Source organism: Salvelinus fontinalis, chromosome 17, assembly GCF_029448725.1.
Source record: "Salvelinus fontinalis isolate EN_2023a chromosome 17, ASM2944872v1, whole genome shotgun sequence".
NCBI lineage: Eukaryota > Metazoa > Chordata > Actinopteri > Salmoniformes > Salmonidae > Salvelinus > Salvelinus fontinalis.
The window spans coordinates 25,557,358-25,579,343 of record NC_074681.1 but is presented as its reverse complement, the minus strand read 5'-3'; the positions used below and the strand labels follow the sequence as shown (position 1 = coordinate 25,579,343).

The 21,986-nt window shown below is 41.8% G+C and overlaps 1 protein-coding gene across 2 annotated transcripts; it reads left to right on the top strand.

Moving 5' to 3' along the window:
* Positions 1-1,228: 1,228 nt before the first annotated feature.
* LOC129814038 (vesicular, overexpressed in cancer, prosurvival protein 1-like) lies at positions 1,229-21,160 on the top strand. Of its 2 annotated transcripts, XM_055866795.1 has the most exons (6): positions 1,643-1,659; positions 4,603-4,661; positions 4,870-4,934; positions 8,478-8,555; positions 18,833-18,963; positions 19,932-21,160. In XM_055866795.1, exons 3-6 carry the CDS (start codon positions 4,906-4,908, stop codon positions 20,129-20,131), a joined length of 438 nt encoding a protein of 145 aa, XP_055722770.1. In that variant the 5' UTR covers positions 1,643-1,659; positions 4,603-4,661; positions 4,870-4,905; the 3' UTR covers positions 20,132-21,160. The 2 variants fall into 2 exon arrangements, with proteins under 2 accessions (XP_055722769.1, XP_055722770.1); XM_055866794.1 differs by lacking the exon at positions 4,870-4,934 and having other exon boundaries at positions 1,229-1,659.
* The last annotated feature ends 826 nt before the right edge of the window (positions 21,161-21,986 follow it).

Sequence of the window (21,986 nt, the reverse complement as noted above, 5' to 3'; positions counted from 1 at the left end):
AGTTCCAAAGGTATACATAGTATCATATATCCTTTGACAAGAAATCTAAGTTGGGCCAGTCTGAACATCTCAATGTTGGTTTGTTGTTGATAGCTTAAACGTGTATGAGAAAGGTCTAGAATTGTAGCTTTTTTTTGACCATTCAAGTCTATAGGCCTTTTTTTTTGCCATTAAAATGCATTGGGAGATAATTTAAATATTGTTATAGTTCAAAAAGTATAAATTTGGGGCAGTCTTAAATCTTTAAACTCCAGAGATTTAAGCTCTAGAGCTGGCTAAAGAAATCTAATAATAATATGACTATGTAAGAAATATAGAGTTGTGCTTTGCCTTCAGCAAGCACATCTAAATATGACTTTGTAAGAAATCAAGAGTTGTGCTTTGTGTTCAACAAGCACACCTAATGAGTAAATACTGTTACTAAACAGATACCAGGGAGAAGTGTCAGTCAAGCATGATGCCAGCAGACACTCTTGCCCGGAAAGGACTTTGCGCTAATTGCCAGTGACAATCTCAACTGTGAAGAACAGATCAGCTCCAATAGCTTGACTGTCTGAAGCCGCACCGATTGACAGCATATGACTTTAAGCAGGCAACCACCAATAATAAAGCATTGTAGAGGCCTGCATGAGGACTATTCTGTATTGATGTTTCACAAGCACACAAGCTGTTGCAACCCGGACCCAGGGGCATGATACTGGTCTGATCTGAAGGATATATGGTTGCCAGGCGATGGACATGAGTGTTGCTCCTGCCTGTGCCATCTACTTCTGTTGTGAGACTCACAGAGAGTAACTGATGGTGATCAGAGAGAACACTATGGGTTACTCATGAAACATTTAGACAAGGTAGATACACACCCACACCAATAAGATCAGAAAATATATTAATGTATTAAATCCTTCATTCATTACTCATTACTCTTACAAATGACAAAACCTCTATAGCAGGGGTATTCAACTCTTACCCTACAAGGTCCCGAGCCTGCTGGTTTTCTGTCCCAGGTCTAAATCAGTCCCTGATAAGAAGGGAACAAAGAAAAAGCCCAGTGGAACTGGCTTTGAGGTCCAGAGTTGATTTTGAGGGCTCTATAGCATTGCGTTGCATACTGCATATGATTTGTGTGATCTAAATGTTGTGACACAGAAGTTGTGACAGTGTGGAGTCATAACCTGTCATGGGTTAAAAAAAAAAAATCTGAACGATGGTCTGCGAGCGCTTTCGAGCAGTGCTTCTGCGTCCTTGAGTGCAGTGTTCCTAGGGATACTGTAGGGGCGTGTCGTGTGGATCATGATCATCGCGTATGTGTACAGAGGGAAAACACGTACGTTTGTAAAAATAATATGTACAATAAGATTTGATGCTAAAGCTAATTGCCAGTGACAAACTCAACTGTGAAGAACAGATCAGCTCAGATTGCTTGACTGTTTGAAGCCGCACCAACCAATGGCACCGATTGACAGCGCGAAATAAACAGTCGTGGCCCGTGGCTCGCCAAACTGCAAACGCACTATGCGACGAGATGGACAAAGAATGATTTCTGATGAATTTTGGATTGTCACGGTGTTTAGGTGAACAAGGCTACTGTCCGGTGTTGACATCTCGACAATTATGGCAGTTCTGTGTGGAATCATATTTCTGTTTTGGTTAGTGGATGAGGTGAGTATCTGATATTTATAGTCATAAATTCAACCAATGTGAAAGTGAAGAATTATTGCCCTCTTTTTGCTTCTGACTCGTTGGTCTCTCAAATATGAATTAAAGCCCTGGGGTTTATTGAATGTCAAGATAACAATGTGCCTTGCTGCTGCAGAAATGGTAGGCTATTGAAAACTATTAAGGCCTATGAAAGTTAGGCAGTTATGTAAGGTTACATAAGTCAGTGGTATATCGAAGGCTATTCTGTAGTAATGTATTAAGATCTATTTTATGTTCTTGACATGAAACATTCTTTTGAAAAATTCAGCATTTGTAACAATCTTACTGGGCTCATATTTACATCAGCCTGGATCATATCTTACCACAATATGAATTAGTTTGGCCTTGTCTTGCAGCTGATCATTTAGTTCCATCAAATAAGAGACAACATACACCAGTGGTGGTTGGTGACGTTTAAGATGAGGAAGGTTGATTTTTGTTTTATGAACATGTCTTATTACAGCACATTGGATGACTGTCATTCATATTCCATTCACCCAGCTCAATGTAACATCGATAGGTTTAGGCTACTACATGATATTCAAATTTTCATGAGGTTGCTACAACCTAGCCTATGAATAAAGGTTTACAGCGTAGGTGATTCGGGTCGAGAGAATTTTGAGTAATCAAGGTGATAGACAGTGCCACATTCAATACCGCCTTGCACACTCTTGCGTGCATCTAGCTGATCTAGTGTGTAATCAATAGTCCAACATCTGCAAACAAGAGTTTTGAGTGGAAAAATTCAGATATGGTTATACATGTTTCGTTCCGTTTGCTTCCGTTTAAGAAAGGTTTTTCAACAGAAAAGGCACAATGAAAACACCCCTGATCACGCACAAATGCAATTAATTTTCATAGCAACCACATACAAACAGCTTCTTGTATATATAATTCCATCTATCTAGGTGAAAAAACCTTCCCAAGCCAAACCTTCATATCATGACCACTAACCGCTACACACAGCCTACATCATTGTCACGTCATAGTCAACATAGCTACTAGAACTAACACTTTAGTAAACCACTACAATCATGCAGTACAGTGTACAGTCAGCAGCAAGCACTTTAGCAGTTACACCGGTGGGCCCCGGTGGTAATAAATTAATACAACAAAACGTACCTTAACTTGGAAGAGTTTCAGTGTTGGATACCCATAGCCAGCTAGCTAACATAGCATCTGACCCTGTTTGAGCCGGGTGTTTGAGTAGGCTAAATTAGCTAGCTGCATTCCACGCTAGCTAAGTAAGTGAAAGTGAAAAAAATATAAACTGTGAAATATAGTTAACTCTCTTTCTCTCTCTTGCATCTCCTTAATTTTGAAATTAATTAATTTGTTCAAAACTGTTCAACTATTGTCTTTCTCTCTCTTTGAGTCAACAACAATTTACCACATTTTATACACTGCAGTGCTATCTAGCTGTAGCTTATGCTTTCAGAACTAGATTAATTCTCTGATCCTTTGATTGGGTGGACATGTCAGCTCATGCTGCAAGAGCTCTGATAGGTTGGAGGACGCCCTCCGGAAGTTGTCATAATGACTGTGTAAGTCTATGGAAGGGGTTGAGAACCATGAGCCTCCTAGGTTGTATTGAAGTCAATGTACCCAGAGGAGAACAGAAGCTAGCTGTCCCCTGGCTACACCATTGTGCTAGCCTAAAGAGTGCTGCTGAGACTACTGTAGACCGTTATTGCAAAACAGTGTGTTTTAATCAATTATTTGGTGATGTAAATATATTTTGTATAGTTTTATCTAAAAAGGATCACCTTTTTTAATGTTTCACTATTTTTATTTTTATGAAATTTGCTGAGTAGGATGGTCTTCCCTTTCCTCCTCTGAGGAGCCTCCACACACACACACACACACACACACACACACACACACACACACACACACACACACACACACACACACACACACACACACACACACACACACACACACACACACACACACACACACACACACACACACACACACACACACACACACACGAGGCAGCTCTTCCTCTGCTAACCATTGTTAATTGTCACTGAGCTGAAGCAGTGACAAACAGCTCTTTGTGGTCCTTTCCGTGCCCACAAAGGCAGGCTCCAGTCCTGCTCAGGGGCTGCCTTTGTGTCCCCCTGCCTTGACTGTATTTGGAAGGGACACCCTGCTAGCTGCAATTGACCGTGGACACAAACATCCACCTGGCAGGCTGGTGTGGAAAAAAAGGCTGGAGTGTTTCCCACAATTACTCCCATTAAACAAGGGCCAATGCTAGCTGGCTTGCCTCACAGGTCACACATGCCTTAAATGGTGATGGAAGGACATCAAACAAAGTGGACGTCTTATCGTCATACAAACCAGAGCCTCAGAAAAGAACACAGTGGAATAGTTTGTGATTATGCCCAGTGAGGGCAGTAATAGTGAGTCCACAGCCTGTTTTTCTCCAGTACTTCATTTAGAGGCTTGTTATACACAAAGCCCTGGGCCTGGTCTGACAGAGGCTGCATTGTATGTGTGCAGAGTGGGTTCTGGTCTCGTCTGGACTTTGCAGTCAGCGGTTCACAATCATCTTGAGTTGGCCTCTGAACATAGAGCATGAAATAGAAGTTTGGTTCATGAAATATGAACTTTACTTACAGTAAGTGATATTTATAATACCAATGTTAATGACAAGACAACCAAGTCCTGTTTGGTGGTCACATTTGGCACATCACAGAGAAATTTAACTACAAGGAATTCACATGGGTGACATGTTTACATGCCCAACACAATGCCATTCAACATGTTCTCTCATTTCTTATCTGCCTTTCAAGATGATTTTATAATGATGCTTCATTTTCCCTCTGAGATTGCTCTTTGATTTCATACCAGCAACTATAAATCAATGACCAGTTTTCCTCTTCTCATATACAGTGCACAGCTTCCAAGAAGTACTGCTGGTATTTTGAAGGAGGCTACCCGATCTATTTCATGTAAGTATACTGTACATACACATGGGTAACATAATTCATCTGGACACAGACACAATTACATTGCAGCATACTGTATATTATTTGTTAATAGTAAGACATTAATATTTTACAAGACATATTTATTAGTTTTCAACCTTCTGCCATTCGGATTAAACTGTTTGTGAATTTAAAGAGTGCAGTCTATTGATTCCCTCTGGCTTGTTTAAAGGCCGGGTGGTGTTTGGTTAAAGAAAATGGTCCCTGGATGTGGATGAATACAGAGAAATCACCCAGGTTGGTAACGTTATTATGAGTCAATACCAGCCTTTGACTCACTCCACTATCACAGCAGACTCATTTTGGCAGTCATTCAAAAAGCATGCCGTCGAAGCGGCGAGGGGAAATAATGAATAAGCTGTAGCTTTTCCAAATCCAAACACCAAATCCAACACAGCATCTAGTCTCGAGGACCAGACCCTAGGCATCACAGTGATTAGGGTCTGGTTTCTATGATGGACTCTTTTGTCATAGAATAACTACGTCACTGCCTACATTGATAAGGTGAAAAGAATCTGGGGACTCCCAACAAATCACGAGGCAGACATGCCAGAAGGTCGGGATTCAGAACCAAAGTTTGCAGGCAAAACCTTTGCAGTGGTTTTAGTTAAGGTAGTTGATGCAAACTAGCCACTTGCGAAATGCAATCATTAAAAATAACCTCTGATCTCCATCTTGCTAGCTACTATTTAGTATTTTATTTAAGTGGAAAGGTAGTGACGTAGGCTGTGACGTAGTTCCTCTATGCCCAAAAACTCCATCAATGAAACCAGACCATAGTCACTGTGTTGCCGAGGGTCGGGTTTTTGAGACTACACAGCATCCACTGGGTTGAGAAATCACATTGGAGAAGCTCTTTGACTTCTATCTAAATCATTGAACTAATGGGCAAATAATTAGTCTTCAGACCGAGTCTTTGCAATTCTAAAAACATGTTAGCCACTAGGCTGGCTGCAGAATTCTACCACTTGCTTTTAGAAAGGCCTCATTTTCAATGTATGAGGAGCTTTTAAAAATGCACTACAGTGGTGGTGTATCAGTACGAGTTATAAAAAATGTAAAGCCTAAGGATGGAGTTGGAGTTATGGTAGGAGAGAGAGGAGAGCATTACTGGGAGTTAGCATGCTGCAGTGACTGGGGGATTTGGATCGAATTGCCTCTGTAAAATAGTGCACACACAGATCTAATGAAATACAGTATATTGCAGGGCGACTGTGGAATTGAAAGAGTGCACTATTAAGAGAATGCTGGCTCAGCTCTATGCCCTCTCCTAGCGTTGTGCTGCTAATAACTTCTGTAATGGATGGCCTTAATGCTGAAAGCCGGAAATGCAGCTCTCACACTTATAGTACTGCTGGTGTTAAAATACAGTATAAAATACTGACAGAAGGAGAGGGAGTATTTCAAATGCTGAGGAGGATTTGTCATGGAAGTGGATTGCCGTCTATTTAGCCAGAGGATTTGTCATGGAAGTGGATTGCCGTCTATTTAGCCAGAGGATTTGGATGTTCAGTGCAGATCAGTGGATGGTGAACATTTCTCTGAAATCTGTAATGATGCCATAGATCATCTCTCTTCTATGTTTAAAACTGAAGCTGCTATCTGCCCTTGAAAACATCAGATACCGCAGCTCTCTGTGCATTGCAGATCTGAAGCCTGGAACTGCCAAATCACATCTCTGCCTCACACAATAAGCACTGCCCCATCGACATAGAAAAAAACTATTAAAGTAATTTGTTAAAATGAATGAGTTTCTACTTACTTCAATGACTAAGTATGATTCATTCTTACCTAAAAGTTCCTATATTTGACATATAAAACAGTGTGTGTGTGTGTGTGTGTGTGTGTGTGTGTGTGTGTGTGTGTGTGTGTGTGTGTGTGTGTGTGTGTGTGTGTGTGTGTGTGTGTGTGTGCGCGCACAGAGTAGTCAAGTCACAATGAGAGCCTATAGGGAAAAAAAGGAAGGGAAGTGCTGCTAGGGTTAACAATAGTAGGTCTTTGTAGATAGGTGTTATTTGGTAAAAGGGGTAAAAAATCATCAAAAAGAAAGGAGGACCAAGGCACTCTTCATATCATTAATTCAAATGCCTTTATTTACATGGCATGTTCAATGGAAACAAGACTTGAAAACTCTTGGTTCCGTTGAACCTACCATACAATTAAAGGCATTTGTATGCCTCCTTGCTCGCACAAGCTTTTTCAGTTCTGCCCACAAATCTTCTATGGGATTGAGGTCAGGGCTTTGTGATGGCCACTCCAATACCTTGACTTTGTTGTCCTTAAGCCATTTTGCCACAACTTTGGAAGTATGCTTGGGGTCATTGTCAGTTTGGAAGACCCATTTGCGACCAAGCTTTAACTTCCTGACTGATGTCTTGAGATGTTGCTTCAATATATCCATGTAATTTTCCTGCCTCATGATGCCATCTAATTTGTGAATTGCACCAGTCCCACCTGCAGCAAAGCACCCCCACAACATGATGCTGCCACCCTCGTGCTTCACGGTTGGGATGGTGTTCTTCGGCTTGCAAGCTTCCCCCTTTTTCCTCCAAACATAACGATGGTCAATCTGGCCAAACAGTTATATTTTTGTTTCATCAGACCAGAGGACATTTCTCCAAAAGTACGATATTTGTCTCCATGTGCAGTTGCATACCATAGTCTGGCTTTTTTTTTATGGCGGATGAACCAGACTTGTGGAGGTCTACAATTTTTTTTCTGAGGTCTTGACTGATTTCTTTTGATTTTTCCATGATGTCAAGCAAAGAGGCACTGAGTTTGAAGGTAGGCCTTGAAATACATCCACAGGTACACCTCCGATTGACTCAAATGATGTCAAATAGCCTATCAGAAGCTTCTAAAGCCATGACATCTTCTCTGGAATTTTCCAAGCTGTTTAAAGGTACAGTCAACTTAGTGTATGTAGACACTAAGAATTGTGATACAGTGGAATTGTGATACAGTGAATTATAAATAAAAAAATCTGCCTGTAAACAATTGTTGGAAAATTACTTGTGTCATGCACAAAGTAGATGTCCTAACCGACTTGCCAAAACTATAGTTTGTTAACAAGGAATTTGTGGAGTGGTTGAAAAACTAGTTTTAATGACTCCAACCTAAGTGTATGTAAACTTCCGACTTCAACTGTAAATATCCAACTTCAGCTCAGGGACTCAAGACAAACTGAAATTAAAATGGAACTAATCCTAGTGCTCCCTCAATAGTTTACTTAATATTCATCTTAGACTGCAGAGCGTTTGTCATCTGCTTCATATGTCTATTCTCCTGGGCCTCTTGGTATTTGTCTCAGACTTTTATCTCAGTACTGTGCATATGAGAACTTCCATTTTCTGAATGTGTTTTGAGAGGGTTATTGGAGGACTGTACTGTTTGTACAAAAGCCTTCTCTCTCAGTATTCTAGATGCTGGTGATTGTAATTAAAGCTCTCTCTCTCTCTCTCTCTCTCTCTCTCTCTCTCTCTCTCTCTCCTCTCTCTCTCTCTCTCTCTCTCTCTCTCTCTCTCTCTCTCTCTCTCTCTCTCTCTCTCTCTCTCTCTCTCTCTCTCTCTCTCTCTCTCTCTCTCCTCTCTCTCTCTCTCTCTCTCTCTCTCTCTCTCTCTCTCTCTCTCTCTCTCTCTCTCTCTCTCTCTCTCTCTCTCTCTCTCTCTCTCTCTCTCTCTCTCTCTCTCTCTCTCTCTCTCTCTCTCTCTCCTCTCTCTCTCTCTCTCTCTCTCTCTCTCTCTCTCTCTCTCTCTCTGTGTGTTTGTTTGTTTGTTGTAGATGCCGGTCGTATGAGGACTGTTGTGGGACGCGGTGCTGTGTCCGAGCTCTCTCCATCCAGAGACTATGGTACTTCTGGTGAGTTCCCCCAAGACTAGCCTGCCAGTCTAGCTTCTCATCCTACTCTATTTAATATACTCCCTCCTTCCTCATACTCCCCTCCATGCTCTATCTCTCTCTTTTCTCTTTGTCTCTCTCGCTTTCTCTCTCTTACTCTCTCACTCGCACTCTCTCTCTCGCCCCTCTTCTCTCTCTGTCTCTACCCAACTTAGCCCCTGTATGTACTTGTGTGCATTTATGCATAAGCCACTGGTTTGTTCATGGAGTTTATGGTCCTATGGGAGCACCTTTGTTTTTGCTTAGACCATGCCCCTCACGTGAGGGTTTCTTGCTTCAGCTTAGAATAGCTACGCTGGCTCACAGTGAAATGCTTCCCACTGGGCACAGACGTCAATTCAACATCGTTGGGTCAATGTAATTTCATTGTGGAAACAACATTGATTGATCAGCGTGTGCCAAGTGGGTTGATTGTTATGACATGATCTTAATATGCAATTCAGTCATTGTAGAAACTGCTCTGTGCATGCATTAGGGCTGTCCCGACTAAAACAAAGCTTGGTCGACCAAGAATCGTCTGTTCTTTCACCAATCGATTGGTCGACATTTTAAACGTATATTTTCCATATATTGACACATCCTATGTGTTTTAATCAAATCAACAATATTCACTGCGCTTGTCTGATGATTTAAGCACACAGTTTGATTAAATAATGAAGACACACAAATGACTAGCAATTGATTTGATAGTGCTGGGCCAGGCTAAGACTTGCTGCGCTGTGTTAAAAAAAAAAACATGGAGTGACTCTGACTAGCATCCAGTTGTCTCTTTCTCCTCCCTCCTGCAGCGAACACCACAGAACATCAAAGTGTTTATTGCCCTGTCCATGTTGCTGAAGGTGCAACATAATTAAAGCTATTTCTGAGTGAAAAGTTATGTTTCCGAAATCCCTAATTTGTTTAGGAAAAACATTCCCTATTCCCTCAACCCTTGCTCTCTTTAGACCAAAGACCTATTCGCACAGAACTAGTATTACTAGAGAACGTTGGTTATATAATTATTAATCCAGAATGTCAGTTATTCCAGAGGATGATTCAGACAGGATTCGTTTTTTTCAAACTGCTCCCTGTAATTCTTTATTTTTTCCCAATAAATTGGCAGTTAGGACGCAAGCCTGGAGGTTTTTATTCTAGGCGTGAATATATAGTATTTCAACGTGAAGGGTGAAAGGTATTTTCTGTATGTTCAAATGTATATTTTCTAGGATGCTGAAAAGGCATCTTTTCCAGACGTTGAGGGGGGGGGGGGGGGGGGGGGTTGAAATCAGGCTCATATTTGGTTCTGAATGAAAGTTGAAAATATGTAATTTATAGATGTCAAAAACCAATGTCAGTGGATGTGGAAATCAAGGCCGGTCTGGAACTGCACCAAGAAAAGATGTCCAAAAGGCGTCGGTGTTGGTCCATGTTTACTGAGGCGTAGCCTACAGTGTTGCCTGAAATTGAATTTCATGAATGCCCATCTATGTGGTAAGCCTACCATTTGTAAAACACCAAAAAACTAAAACTGGGCAATACCAAAAAAAAACATCCAAAAGATGTCTGCTTGTGCTTACTAGGTTGTAGCCTACCATGTCGGCCCAAGGGCATTTTATGGATGCCCATCCATGTGGTAGGCCCACCGTTTGTAAAACAGGCCATTGCGCTGGCTTTATTTGTCCTGATTCCTGTGACTAATCAATTTTACTGTTTATGCACTGAGTATCAGTTACCCAACTTTATCAGGATTTATCGTGAGCCTATTCGCAATGTCTTTACACAGGGGGTAATGCAGAAGCAAATTCTTCTCGCTGTAATCAGCTTGTCAAAAAAATGTACAGAAACAAACTTGAAACCACTGATCATGACAATAGGGTGAAACACCTAGACAACAGTGATTGTCCATTCCATAATGTCCATTTTACTTTGGCCTGTTCTGATTTTAGGATATGTTGTTTGTTAACATGACAGTTCACATTTTATTTGATTATGCCCACATAGGTTAGGCTGTTTGATCTGAGAAACCTGCATGATGTAAAAAGTGTCCCTTCTCATTACATTGTCATACATTTTATCTCCAGCCTGTAGGCTTCAGAAAAGACCACACTCTTTATACCATATCCAATATCTGATACATTTTTTAAATATTTTTTTTTCACCTTTATTTAACCAGGTATGCCAGTTGAGAACAAGTTCTCATTTACAACTGCGACTTGGCCAAGATAAACCAAAGCAGTGCGACAAAAACAAAAACACAGACTTACACATGGGATAAACAAACATACAGTCACAACACAATAGAAAAATCCGTATACAGTGTGTGCAAATTAAGTAAGGAGGTAAGGCAATAAATAAGTAATTACAATTGAGCAATTAACACTGGAGTGATAGATGTGCAGATAAGGATGTGCAAGTAGAAATACCGGTGTGCAAAAGAACAGAAAAACAAAATCAAATAAGGGGATGAGGTAGGTAGTTGGATGGGCTATTTACAGATTGTCTGTGTACAGCTGCAGCGATCAGTAAGATGCTCTGACAGCTGACGCTTAAAGTTAGTGATGGAGATATAAGTCTCCAACTTCAGCGATTTTTGCAATTCGTTGCAGTCATTGGCAGCAGAGAACTGGAAGGAAAGGCGGCCAAATGAGGTGTTTACTTTGGGGGTGACCAGTGAAATATACCTGCTGGAGCGCTTGCTACGGGTGGGTGTTGCTATGGTGACCAGTGAGCTGATATAAGGCGGAGCTTTACCTAGCAAAGACTTATAGATGACCTGGATACAGTGGGTGTGGCTACGAATATGTAGCGAGGACCAGCCAACGAGAGCATACAGGTCGCAGTGGTGGGTAGTATATGGAGATTTGGTGACAAAACGGATGGCACTGTGAGAGACTGCATCCAATTTACTGAGTAGAGTGTTGGAGGATATTTTGTAAATGACATCCCCGAAGTCAAGGATCGGTAGCATAGTCAGTTTTACGGGGGTATGTTTGGCAGCATGAGTGAAGGAGGCTTTGTTGCGAAATAGGAAGCCGATTCTAGATTTAATTGTGCATCGGAGATGCTTAATATGAGTCTGAAAGGAGAGTTTACAGTCTAGCCAGACACCTAGGTATTTGTAGTTGTCCACATATTCTAAGTCCGAGCCGTCCAGAGTAGTGATGCTAGTTGGGCGGGCGGGTGTGGGCAGTGATCGGTTGAAGAGCATGCATTTCGTTTTTACTAGCATTTAAGAGCAGTTGGTGGCCACGGAAGTAGTGTTAGTAGTCTCATCGCGCACTAGTGACTCCTGTGGCGGGCCGGGCACAGTGCATGCTGACACGGTCGCCAGGTGTACGGTGTTTCCTCTGACACATTGGTGCGGCTGGCTTCCGGGTTGGATGGGCAATGTGTCAAGAAGCAGTGTGGCTTGGTTGGGTTGTGTTTCGGAGGACGCATGGCTCTCGACCTTCGTCTCTCCCGAGTCCGTACAGGAGTTGCAGCGATGAGACAAGACTGTAACTACTACCAATTGGATTCCACGAAATTGGGGAGAAAAAAAGGGTAAAAAAAAAAAGAAATTCACAATTATCGTGGATTTATCGTTTCCTAGCCTCAGTGCAGTGGGCAGCTGGGAGGAGGTGCTCTCATTCTCCATGGGCTTTACAGTGTCCCAAAACTTTTTGGAATTAGTGCTGCAGGATGCAAATTTCTGTTTGAAAAGCTAGCCTTTGCTTTTCTAAGCGACTGTGTATATTGGTTCCTGACTTTCCTGAAAAGTTGCATATCACGGGGACTATTCGATGCTAGTGCAGTCCGCCACAGGATGTTTTTGTGCTGGTCAAGGGCAGTCAAGTCTGGAGTGAACCAAGGGCTATATCTGTTAAAAAAATTTAAAGGGGCATGCTTATTTAAGATGGTGAGGAAAGCATTTTTAAAGAACAACCAGGCATCCTCTACAGACGGGATGAGATCAATATCCTTCCAGGATATCTGGGCCAGGTTGTTTGACCATGGACCCATAACGGACGCAGGCAATGAGGCAGTGATCACTGAGATCCTGGTTGAAAACAGCAGAGGTGTATTTAGAGGGCAAGTTGGTCAGGGTCTAAAACAAGCGGAAACAGTGAGAGACTTATTTCTGGAGAGATGGATTTTTAAAAGTAGAAGCTCGAACTGTTTGGGCATATACCTGGATAGTATGACAGAACTCTGCAGGCTATCTCTGCAGTAGATTGCAACTCCGCCCTCTTTAGCAGTTCTATCTTCAAACCGGTCAAACTGATGTCAGTTGGACATTTTGCACAGAAAATCGTTCCATTTTTTTTGGTAGAGTTATTGCATTCTCTCCCCGGTCCCTAAACGTCTTTGCTCCGCGAAAGTAGAGATTAGAGAGAAAAACTTTACTGATGTCAACTATATATCCTGAACAAAAATATAAACGCAACATGTAAAGTGTTGATCCCATGTTTCATGAGCAGAAATTAAAGATCCCAGAAATGTGAGCATTTTTAATTGGCAAACATAATCCATCCACCGGTGTAGCATATCAAGGTGTAGCATATCAAGGTGTAGCATATCAAGGTGTAGCATATCAAGGTGTAGCATATCAAGAAGCTGATTAAACAGCATGATCATTATACAAGTGCTCTTATGTTGGGGACAATAAAAGGCCACTCTAAAATGTGCAGTTTTGTCACGGAACACAATTCCACAGATGTCTCAAGTTTTGAGGGAGTAGGCAATTGGCATACTGACTGCAGGAATGTCCACCAGAGCTGTTGCCAGAGAATTTATGTTAATTTCTCTACCATAAACCGCCTCCAACGTCGTCTAAGAGAATTTGGCAGTACGTCCAACCGGACAAAAATTCACAGACCACGTGTAACCAGGCCAGGCCAGGACCTCCAAACCGGCTTCTTCACCTGCGGGATCGTCTGAGACCAGCCGCCCGAACAGCTGATGAAACTGAGGATTATTTCTATATGTAAAAAAGCCCATTAGTGTGGAAAAACACATTCTGATTAGCTGGACCTGGCTCCCCTCACAGGCCCACCCATGGCTTCCCTCCTGCCCAGCCATTTGAAATCCATAGATAACCATGGATTAGGGCCTAATGAATTTATTGCAATTGACTGATTTCTTTATATGAACTGTAATGAGTTACAGTAAAATGAGTTACAGTAAAATCTTGAAATGTTTGCATGTTTCGTTTATATTTTTGTTCATCCTAGATTGAAGCATTCATTCTATTGATTTATGATATTTGTAATGAACACGAGGGGAGACAGACAGCTGGTGTTTTATTTGTAAAGGACCACAGGAGGAGGCAGGTAGCTGGGTCCAGGGGCAGACAGATGGTCATACACAGGGGGTCCAAAAAGGCAACAGTACAGGCAGGGAAAAGGCTAGTAACGTCATCCGGGAGATCAGGCAATAGGTTGATAACAGGAAATCCAATAAGCTAAGGTACAGGCAGGGAATAGGCAAAAGGCATCATTAGTGATGTATGCAAAAACTATCATACACGGGAGGTTTGAATTACAGGAAAAACAGAGCGCCAACTAGAAGTGTGTCACAAAACAAACAATACCTCACAATGATGCATACAGGTGTGTGAACAGGTGATCAGAATTCAGGTTATTGGGATCTGGAGTGAGCTGCGTTCAGGGGATCTATGTGTTTGAGAGTGTGAGCTGGAGAGTGAGCTGCGTTCAGGGGATCTACGTGTTTGAGATTGTTAGTGGGAAGCAGACGTACCAATATTCTGGTGAGCTAGGGTTTATTTAGTCTTCTATGGAAACATATAATGACAAGAGAAGCTACATGTATCTAATTATAGACAAGTTGACTAAGAAATAGCCTACCAAAATGTCTGATTTTATAAACAGAGACTTATACTGATTGTACAAAACATTAGGAACATCTTCCTAATATTGAGTTGCACCCCCTTTTGCCCTCAGAACAGTCTCAATTTTTGGGCCATGGACTACAAGGTGTTGAAAGCATGCTGGCTCATGTTGACTCTAATGCTTCCCACAGTTGTGTCAAGTTCGCTGGATGTCCTTTGGGTGGTGGACCATTCTTAATACACACGGGAAACTGTTGAGCATGAAAAACCCAGCAGAATTGTAGTTCTTGACATACTCAAACTGGTGCGCCTGGCACCTACTACCATACCCCGTTCAAAGGCACTTAAATCTATTGTCTTGCCCATTCATGGAGGGGTTATTAGCAATTACAAGCGGGTGCGGGTGAACAAACTAGTGCATGACTGTTCATGCTTCAGCGTAGAGGTTCATATTGACTTTAGTTTGTTCTTTAGTTCAGTACACCTGTTTGAGAGGAAGGTCCTTATACTATATTTTTAACATCAAATCCTTCACCTCAAATCAAATGTTGTTATCACATGCTTTGTAAAACAACAGGTGTAAACTAACAATGAAATGCTTACTTATGTTACCTTCCCAACAATGCAGAGAGAAATAATAGAACAATTATAGCATGAGAACTAAATACACAATGAGTGGGCTAACGATGACTTGTCTTTATACACTGAGGACCAGTACCGAGTCGATGTGCAGGGGTATGAGGTAATTGAGGTAGATATAGTACCTTTAGAAAGTATTCACACATTTTGTTGTTACAAATTGGGATTAAAATGGATTGACTTGTCATTTTTGATCAACCAAAAATACTATAACGTCAAAGTTGAAGAGATTTCTAACATTTATATGGGGTAGTCATTAAAAAATCATGTTAACCAATATTATTGAACACAGAATGAGTTCATGCAACTTATGGGATTTTTTTAAGCACATTTATTCCCCTGAACTTGTTTAGGCTTGCCATAACAAAGGGTTTGAATACTTATAATAATAATACTTAAGACATTTCATATTTAAATTTTTTATGAATTTCCCTAAAATTCTACAAACAAAATTCCACTTTGACATTATGGGGTATTGTGTGTAGATAAGTGACACAAAATCTAAATGTAATCCATTTTAAATTCAGGCTGTACCCCAACAAAATCTGGAAAAGTAAAGGGGTGTGAATACTTTCTGAAGGCACTGTATGTACATATATAGTGGATACAGAAAGTCACCACCCCCTTTCAAAATGTTCACCTTTTGTTGCCTTACAGCCTGAAATGAAACACATCAAATCTTTATTTACACACAGTAACCCACAATATCCTGGTAAATATTTTTTTATATTTTTTTATCTGAAAATTAATTAAAATTAAAACAACAAAATACCCTATTTGGATAAGTGAACACGACCCTGAGATAATACTTGGTCGAACCACATTTTGCTTGAATACCAGCCATGAGTCTCTTTGTATACGTCTCTACTAACTTTGCACACATAGACTGTGCAATATTTGTCCATTCTTCCTTGCAGAATTGTTCAAGCTCAGTCAAATTGCATGGTGACTGCTCATGGACTGCACTCTTTAAGTCATTTATGTCGGGGCTCTGACTAGGCCACTCAAGGACATTCAAGGCTGCAGGTTCTCCTCAAGAATCTGTCGGTATTTTGCACTGTTCATTTTCCTTTCTATCCTGACAAGTGCTCCAGCCCCTGCTGAAGAGAAACAACCCCACAACAGGATGCTGCCACCGCTTTGCCTTTACTGTAGGCATGGTGTTCTTTGGGTGTAAAGATGTATTGGGTTTTCATCAGACATATCGTTTCGCGTTCAGGCCAAAAAGTTACATTTTGGTCTCATCTGACAACAGCACCTTTTGCCACTTGGCCTTGGAATCTACAAAGTGCTTTTTGGCAAAGCTCAAACAAGACCTAATGTGACTTTTTTTGAGTAGTGTTTTTTTTCTTGCCACCCTCTCATAGAAGCCAGATTTGTGGAGCGCTTGTGATATTGTGGTCATATGCACACATTGACCAGTCTTTGCCAAATAGGCCTGAAGCTCCTTCAAAGTCGCCATTGGCTTCTTGGCAGCCTCTCTGATCAGTCTCCTCCTTGCCCGGTCATCCAGTTTGTAGGGACGGACTGAAAAAGTCAAATTTGATGTGTTTTCATTTCAGGCTGTAAGGCAACAAAAGGTGAACATTTTGAAAGGGGGTGGTGACTTTCTATACCCACTGTAGGTAGGGGTAAAGTGACTAGGCAATAGGATAGATAATAAGCAGTAGCAGCAGCGTATGTGATGACTTAAAGTTGGTTCAAAAGAGGATCAATGCAGATAGTCCGGGTAGCTATTTGGGATTGTATGGTTGTAGTGTGCTCGGCCCTACATTTCCTGTAGTCAACGATCAGCTCCTTTGTCTTGCTGACGTTGAGGGAAAGGTTGTTGTCCTGGCACCACACTGCCAGGTCACTAACCTCCTCCCTATAGGTTGTCTCATCGTTGTCGGTGATCAGGCCTACCACCGTCTTGTCGTCAGCAAACTTAATGATGGTGTTGGAGTTGTGCGCGACCACGCAGTCATGGGTGAACAGGGAGTACAGGAAGGGACTAAGCACACACCCGAGGGGCCACCGTGTTGATGACCAGCGTAGCGGATGTGTTGTTGCCCACCTTCACCACCTGGAGGAGGCGGTCAGGAAGTCCAAGATTCAGTTGCAGAGGGAGGTGTTCAGTCCCAGGGTCCTGAGCTTATTGATGAGCTTGGAGGGCACTATGGTGTTGAACGCTGAGCTGTAGTCAATCAACAGCAATCTCACATAGGTGTTCCTCTTATCCAGGTGGGAGAGGGCGGTCTGGAGTGCAATAGAGATTGCGTCATCTGTGGATCTGTTTGGGCAGTATGCGAATTTGAGTGTGTTCGGGGTGTCTGGGATAATGGTGTTGATGTGAGCCTTGACCAGCCTTTCAAAGAATTTCATGGCTACAGATGTTAGTACTCTGTGGCAATAATCATTTAGACAAGTTACCTTGGTGTTCTTGGGCACACCACAGGGACTATGGTGGTCTGCTTGAAACATGTAGGTATTACAGACTGGGTCCAGATTAGTGTTCCATTCCTTGAAAGTGGCAGCTCTAGCCTTTAGCTCAGTGCGGATGTTGCCTGTAATCCATGGCTTTGGGTTGAGACATGTACGATCACTGTGGGGACAATGTCGTTAATGCACTTATTAATGAAACCGGTGACTGATGTAGTAAACTCCTCAATGTTATCGGATGAATCCCGGACTATATTCCAGTCTGCTTGCGAAACAGTCCTACGGCTTAGCATCCGCTTCATCGGACCACTTCTGTATTGAGCTGGTAATTCCTGTTTGAGTTTTTGCTTGTCAGCAGGAATCAGGAGGATAGAGTTATGGTCAGATTTGACATATGGAGGGCGAGGGAGATAGTTGTACGCATTTTGTTTGTGGTGTAATGGTGATCTAGAGTTTTGTCGCCTCTAGTTGCACAAGTTACATGCTGGTAAAAATGAGGTCAAATGGATTTCAGTTTCCCTGCGTTAAAATCACCAGTCACAAGAAGCTGCATATGCATTTTCAAGTTTGCTTATGGCACGTTGAGTATGGACTTACTGCCAGCATCAGTTTGTGGTGGTAAATAGACAGCTCCGAAAGATATAGATTAAAACTCTCTTGGTAAATACTATGGTCTGCAGCTTATAAGGAGGTATTCTCAGGTGAGCAAAAACTTGAGACTTCCTTAACATTAGAGATCATGAATCAGCTGTTGTTAACAAAGAGACACACACCTCCTCCCTTCGCTTTACCCAAAGCTGCCGTCCGGTCTAGACGATGCGTAGAAAAGCCAGCAAGATGTATATTATCCATGTCCCGTCTTTTCAATAGATTCAATAACACTATTCAATAACACTATTATAAGGACGTTTTGGAGACACAGAGCTGCTTTGAAATATACAGTACCAGTCAAAAGTTTGGACACACCTACTCATTCAAGGGTTTTTCTTTATTTTGACTATTTTCTACATTTAAGAATAATAGTGAAGACATCAAAAAAGACTGGTACTGTACACGATTGTCCAATTTATATCGATACTGGGCTATTGGGATATTATTTTACTTGTGTAATAAGAGTCCAGACTGTCAAGGATGAACTCTCTAACGCCATTAAATTGAGCATATAAGGTCTTTCAAAGACTACCATTGATGTCAGAGGACTCGATGCATGGAGGTCTCTTTTCCTCGTAAGGTCAGAAAATCTTCCAGCTCTCTCTTTCTTTCATATATCTCATTCTGGCTGTAAGGCTATGTACATATTGCATTGGAGTTGACGGAGCTCGTATAAAGTTCTGAATAAACGTTCAAGTTTTGCTGTCTGTGTTTGCAGGCTACTGCTGATGATGGGCGTGTTGTTCTGCTGTGGGGCAGGATTTTTCATCCGCAGACGCCTGAACCCCTCCCCACTTCCTGAGGACACCTTCAATGTGTCATTCACCAGACACCCAATGACAGCTTCAGGTGAGTCACAGTCACACCAACCGCCTTGTGTCATGTTCTCTTCCTCCACTTCATCCTCTTCATATCATACTTATACATCCAATCCCTCTCCCATTCTCCCTGCCCTCACTATATATCCTATTTCTTTCCAAGTACACCTCCTTCATTTTCTCGTTCAACTCCCCACTCCCACATCCTCTCTCCAAATCTCCTTCAATTTATCTCCCACTCCCCCCCCCCATCTACTCATGTCCTTGTCTCCTTCTCATTTAATTGCTAACTATTCCACAGTAATTTATACACAGCAGTACAAAGGAACTTTTCTCAGTTTGCTCCAGTCCTCAGTAACTTCTGATATCGTAACAGATGGGACCTGTGTCTCTGATCTCATACAGTACAGTGATTGACTCTACTATTGATTCTGGATCTGCGTTCCAAATGGCACCCTATTCCCTTCTCCTCTTTCTCTCATACACACACACTCTCCTCCAAGCCCCTGCAGTCACTGACCTGGAAATATTGGCATTAATATTTAATGTTCTGGCTCTGGAGGGAATTGGAGTGAAACATAATAGTGCTAATATTCCATATGTTATGTGTTGAGGTGTAAAATGTAATATGTTCTAGTTCAGTGCTGCACCATGGTCCATCCTTGTCCCTGAGTGGACCAATGGAGACTGAGCTGTTGGAGAGAAATGCTGCTTATTCATATTCATGCCTGTAACACATACTCTCTAAACCCAAACAGCACTCATCATCACTCAAACATCACTCATGAACATCATCAGTTCAGCTTTCACAATAGCAGTCAGGAAATGTAGCAGTCACAATGCAGAAGTCTATAGGATAGTGGTATTGTGTGTGTTGTGATCTGCCCTGTATTGCTGGCCCCGTTATTTACGTCAACATTACGAAACAAAATATGACAATACACCGTGCATAGATGGTGACCATGGTAAATTCCATTAATTTCTCTCTTTGTCCTCTAGGACTGCAGCAGCCCGGCATGCAAAACTATGGAGCCTCAGGAGGGATGATCCTCACCCCTACATACCCCATACAGGCCCATCCCCACCCGGTCCACCCCTCCCACATGGCAGCACCCTACCCACACCCTCCCCCTCCCGCCTACTGCAACCTCCCTCCTCCACCCTACGAACAGGTGCTGCAGGCCTCAGAAAAGAGGTAACCAGGAGGGAAAAGACATTGGAATTAATTAAATGATTTCAAACCCTTTAGAGTTCTCAACCCTGCCACAACTGACAGCAGAGATGGGTCACTGGCCCACGTTCGAGTAGAAAGCGAGTCTGGTATGGTAATGGAATAGCATCTCGATGGTAAAAACATCCATGCTCATTAAGGGCTGGTTTCCTGGACACAGATTAATCCTGATCCTGGACTAAAACGCATGCATTGAAACATGTATTATAATAGCTTTTAGTCCGGGACTAGGCTTAATCTGTGTCTGAGAGCAGCCTCAGTTTGAATCACAATGGATCGGTCTCAGTGTTTGTTTTCATGTCACCTCTCTAAGATGTCAACCAGAGGTGAGACCCAATGGTATAAAACAGACATGGATCCAGACAGTTTGTCTATTAACAACTAGCATGTCTGCCTGCATGGTGCTCTGTCAACAACACTGGGTCAGCTGGAAGAGCAGCATCTATCTGAGCATAACTCAGATCACCCACTCAGGATATAGGTATTATTGCCCACTATCTGTTATGTTTTTAATATCACTGCTGTCGGAGCATTTAGTATCACTAGTACAGATCAGCAGCCTAGTACAGATCAGTAGATTAGATCAGATCAGTAACCTGTAATACTGTGGACATACTGTAGAAATACCAACTCTGTCTCCCTTTGTGGCCCTCAAAATGCATTTTGTGTATGTCTTCCAGTGGAGGCTGCGGAGGGGAGAACGGAGCAAATGGAATGGCATCAAACACATGGAAACCATGTTTGATGTATTTGATACCATTCCACTCAAGTCATTACCACGAGCCCGTTCTCCCCCGTTCGCCACCAACCTCCTGTGATATCTTCTATATTTTATTAAAGTAGTGTAGCCAATAATCTATGCAATTTGCTAATGAATTCAGATGTAGATTGTGGTTGTTGTTTCTCACAATGTTTTCACGGTATCCTGAATTAGCATAGTACACAGTTAACATGTATCACCAGCTTGCCTAATAAAGTTTGGCTCTGGGGGAAGTGATTCATCTGGAAATGTATTGTGTTCCTTCCAAATGGTTCAAGATGATGTCACTACAATGCTCTGTACACAGATTCCAAATCTAATATTTCTCATCACAAGTTTCTAGTGTTCACTTTTCTCATTCAACAATAATACTAATACATTACTTTAAACCATCAGGTGTCAGTCAACATCTGTGTAACATGTCTGATTTTCAAGCATGATCCAGCTCTTTTATTCTGTACTCTGGAGGCAAGCTGTTGGGCTGTACCGATATAGAACACAAACCATTGATTTCAGTATCACATTAGTCCACTCTTTTCCAATGGATTTTCAATTTAAGTGGATGCCACACATCAAATCCTATAAATGGGTGTTTTGTACGCATCCTGCAGAGCTTTTTTAATAAATTATTTAAAAAGCTTAAAACATGTTAAATTAACCCTTTGTTTATTTCCAACAACTGTTAATACAGAACTAAATTAAATTACTGTAAGCCACACTCTTTACTGAAAACGGTTCTCTGAATGGAGAACTACAGTGAGTGTACACTATAGACATTGCAAGCACTGACAGGCTGACTTTCTAGAGATGTATTTTCCTAGTGTGCAGCAGCAGCACAGCAACAGTCAGTGGCTCACAGGATTACTCTCTTCCCTGAATACAAAACCCTGAGGATATTAGCATAATGCCACCAATTGCTTAATGACGTGATTACATGCTATTTATCCAACATCCTGAATGTAATCCACCGACTCAAAATATTTGTTCACAGTAAGAGCTCTCTGTATCACAAGACACTGTTACACAATGATGCTCAGTAGTCCATACAACTTGTGTGTGTGTG

Coding starts and splice junctions, on each gene's coding strand:
- LOC129814038 (XM_055866794.1), top strand. CDS start 1,612: ATGGCAGTTCTGTGTGGAATCATATTTCTGTTTTGGTTAGTGGATGAG. Junction 8,556..18,832: donor CAGAGACTATGGTACTTCTG/GTGAGTTCCCCC, acceptor CTGTGTTTGCAG/GCTACTGCTGATGATGGGCG. Junction 18,964..19,931: donor ACACCCAATGACAGCTTCAG/GTGAGTCACAGT, acceptor TTTGTCCTCTAG/GACTGCAGCAGCCCGGCATG.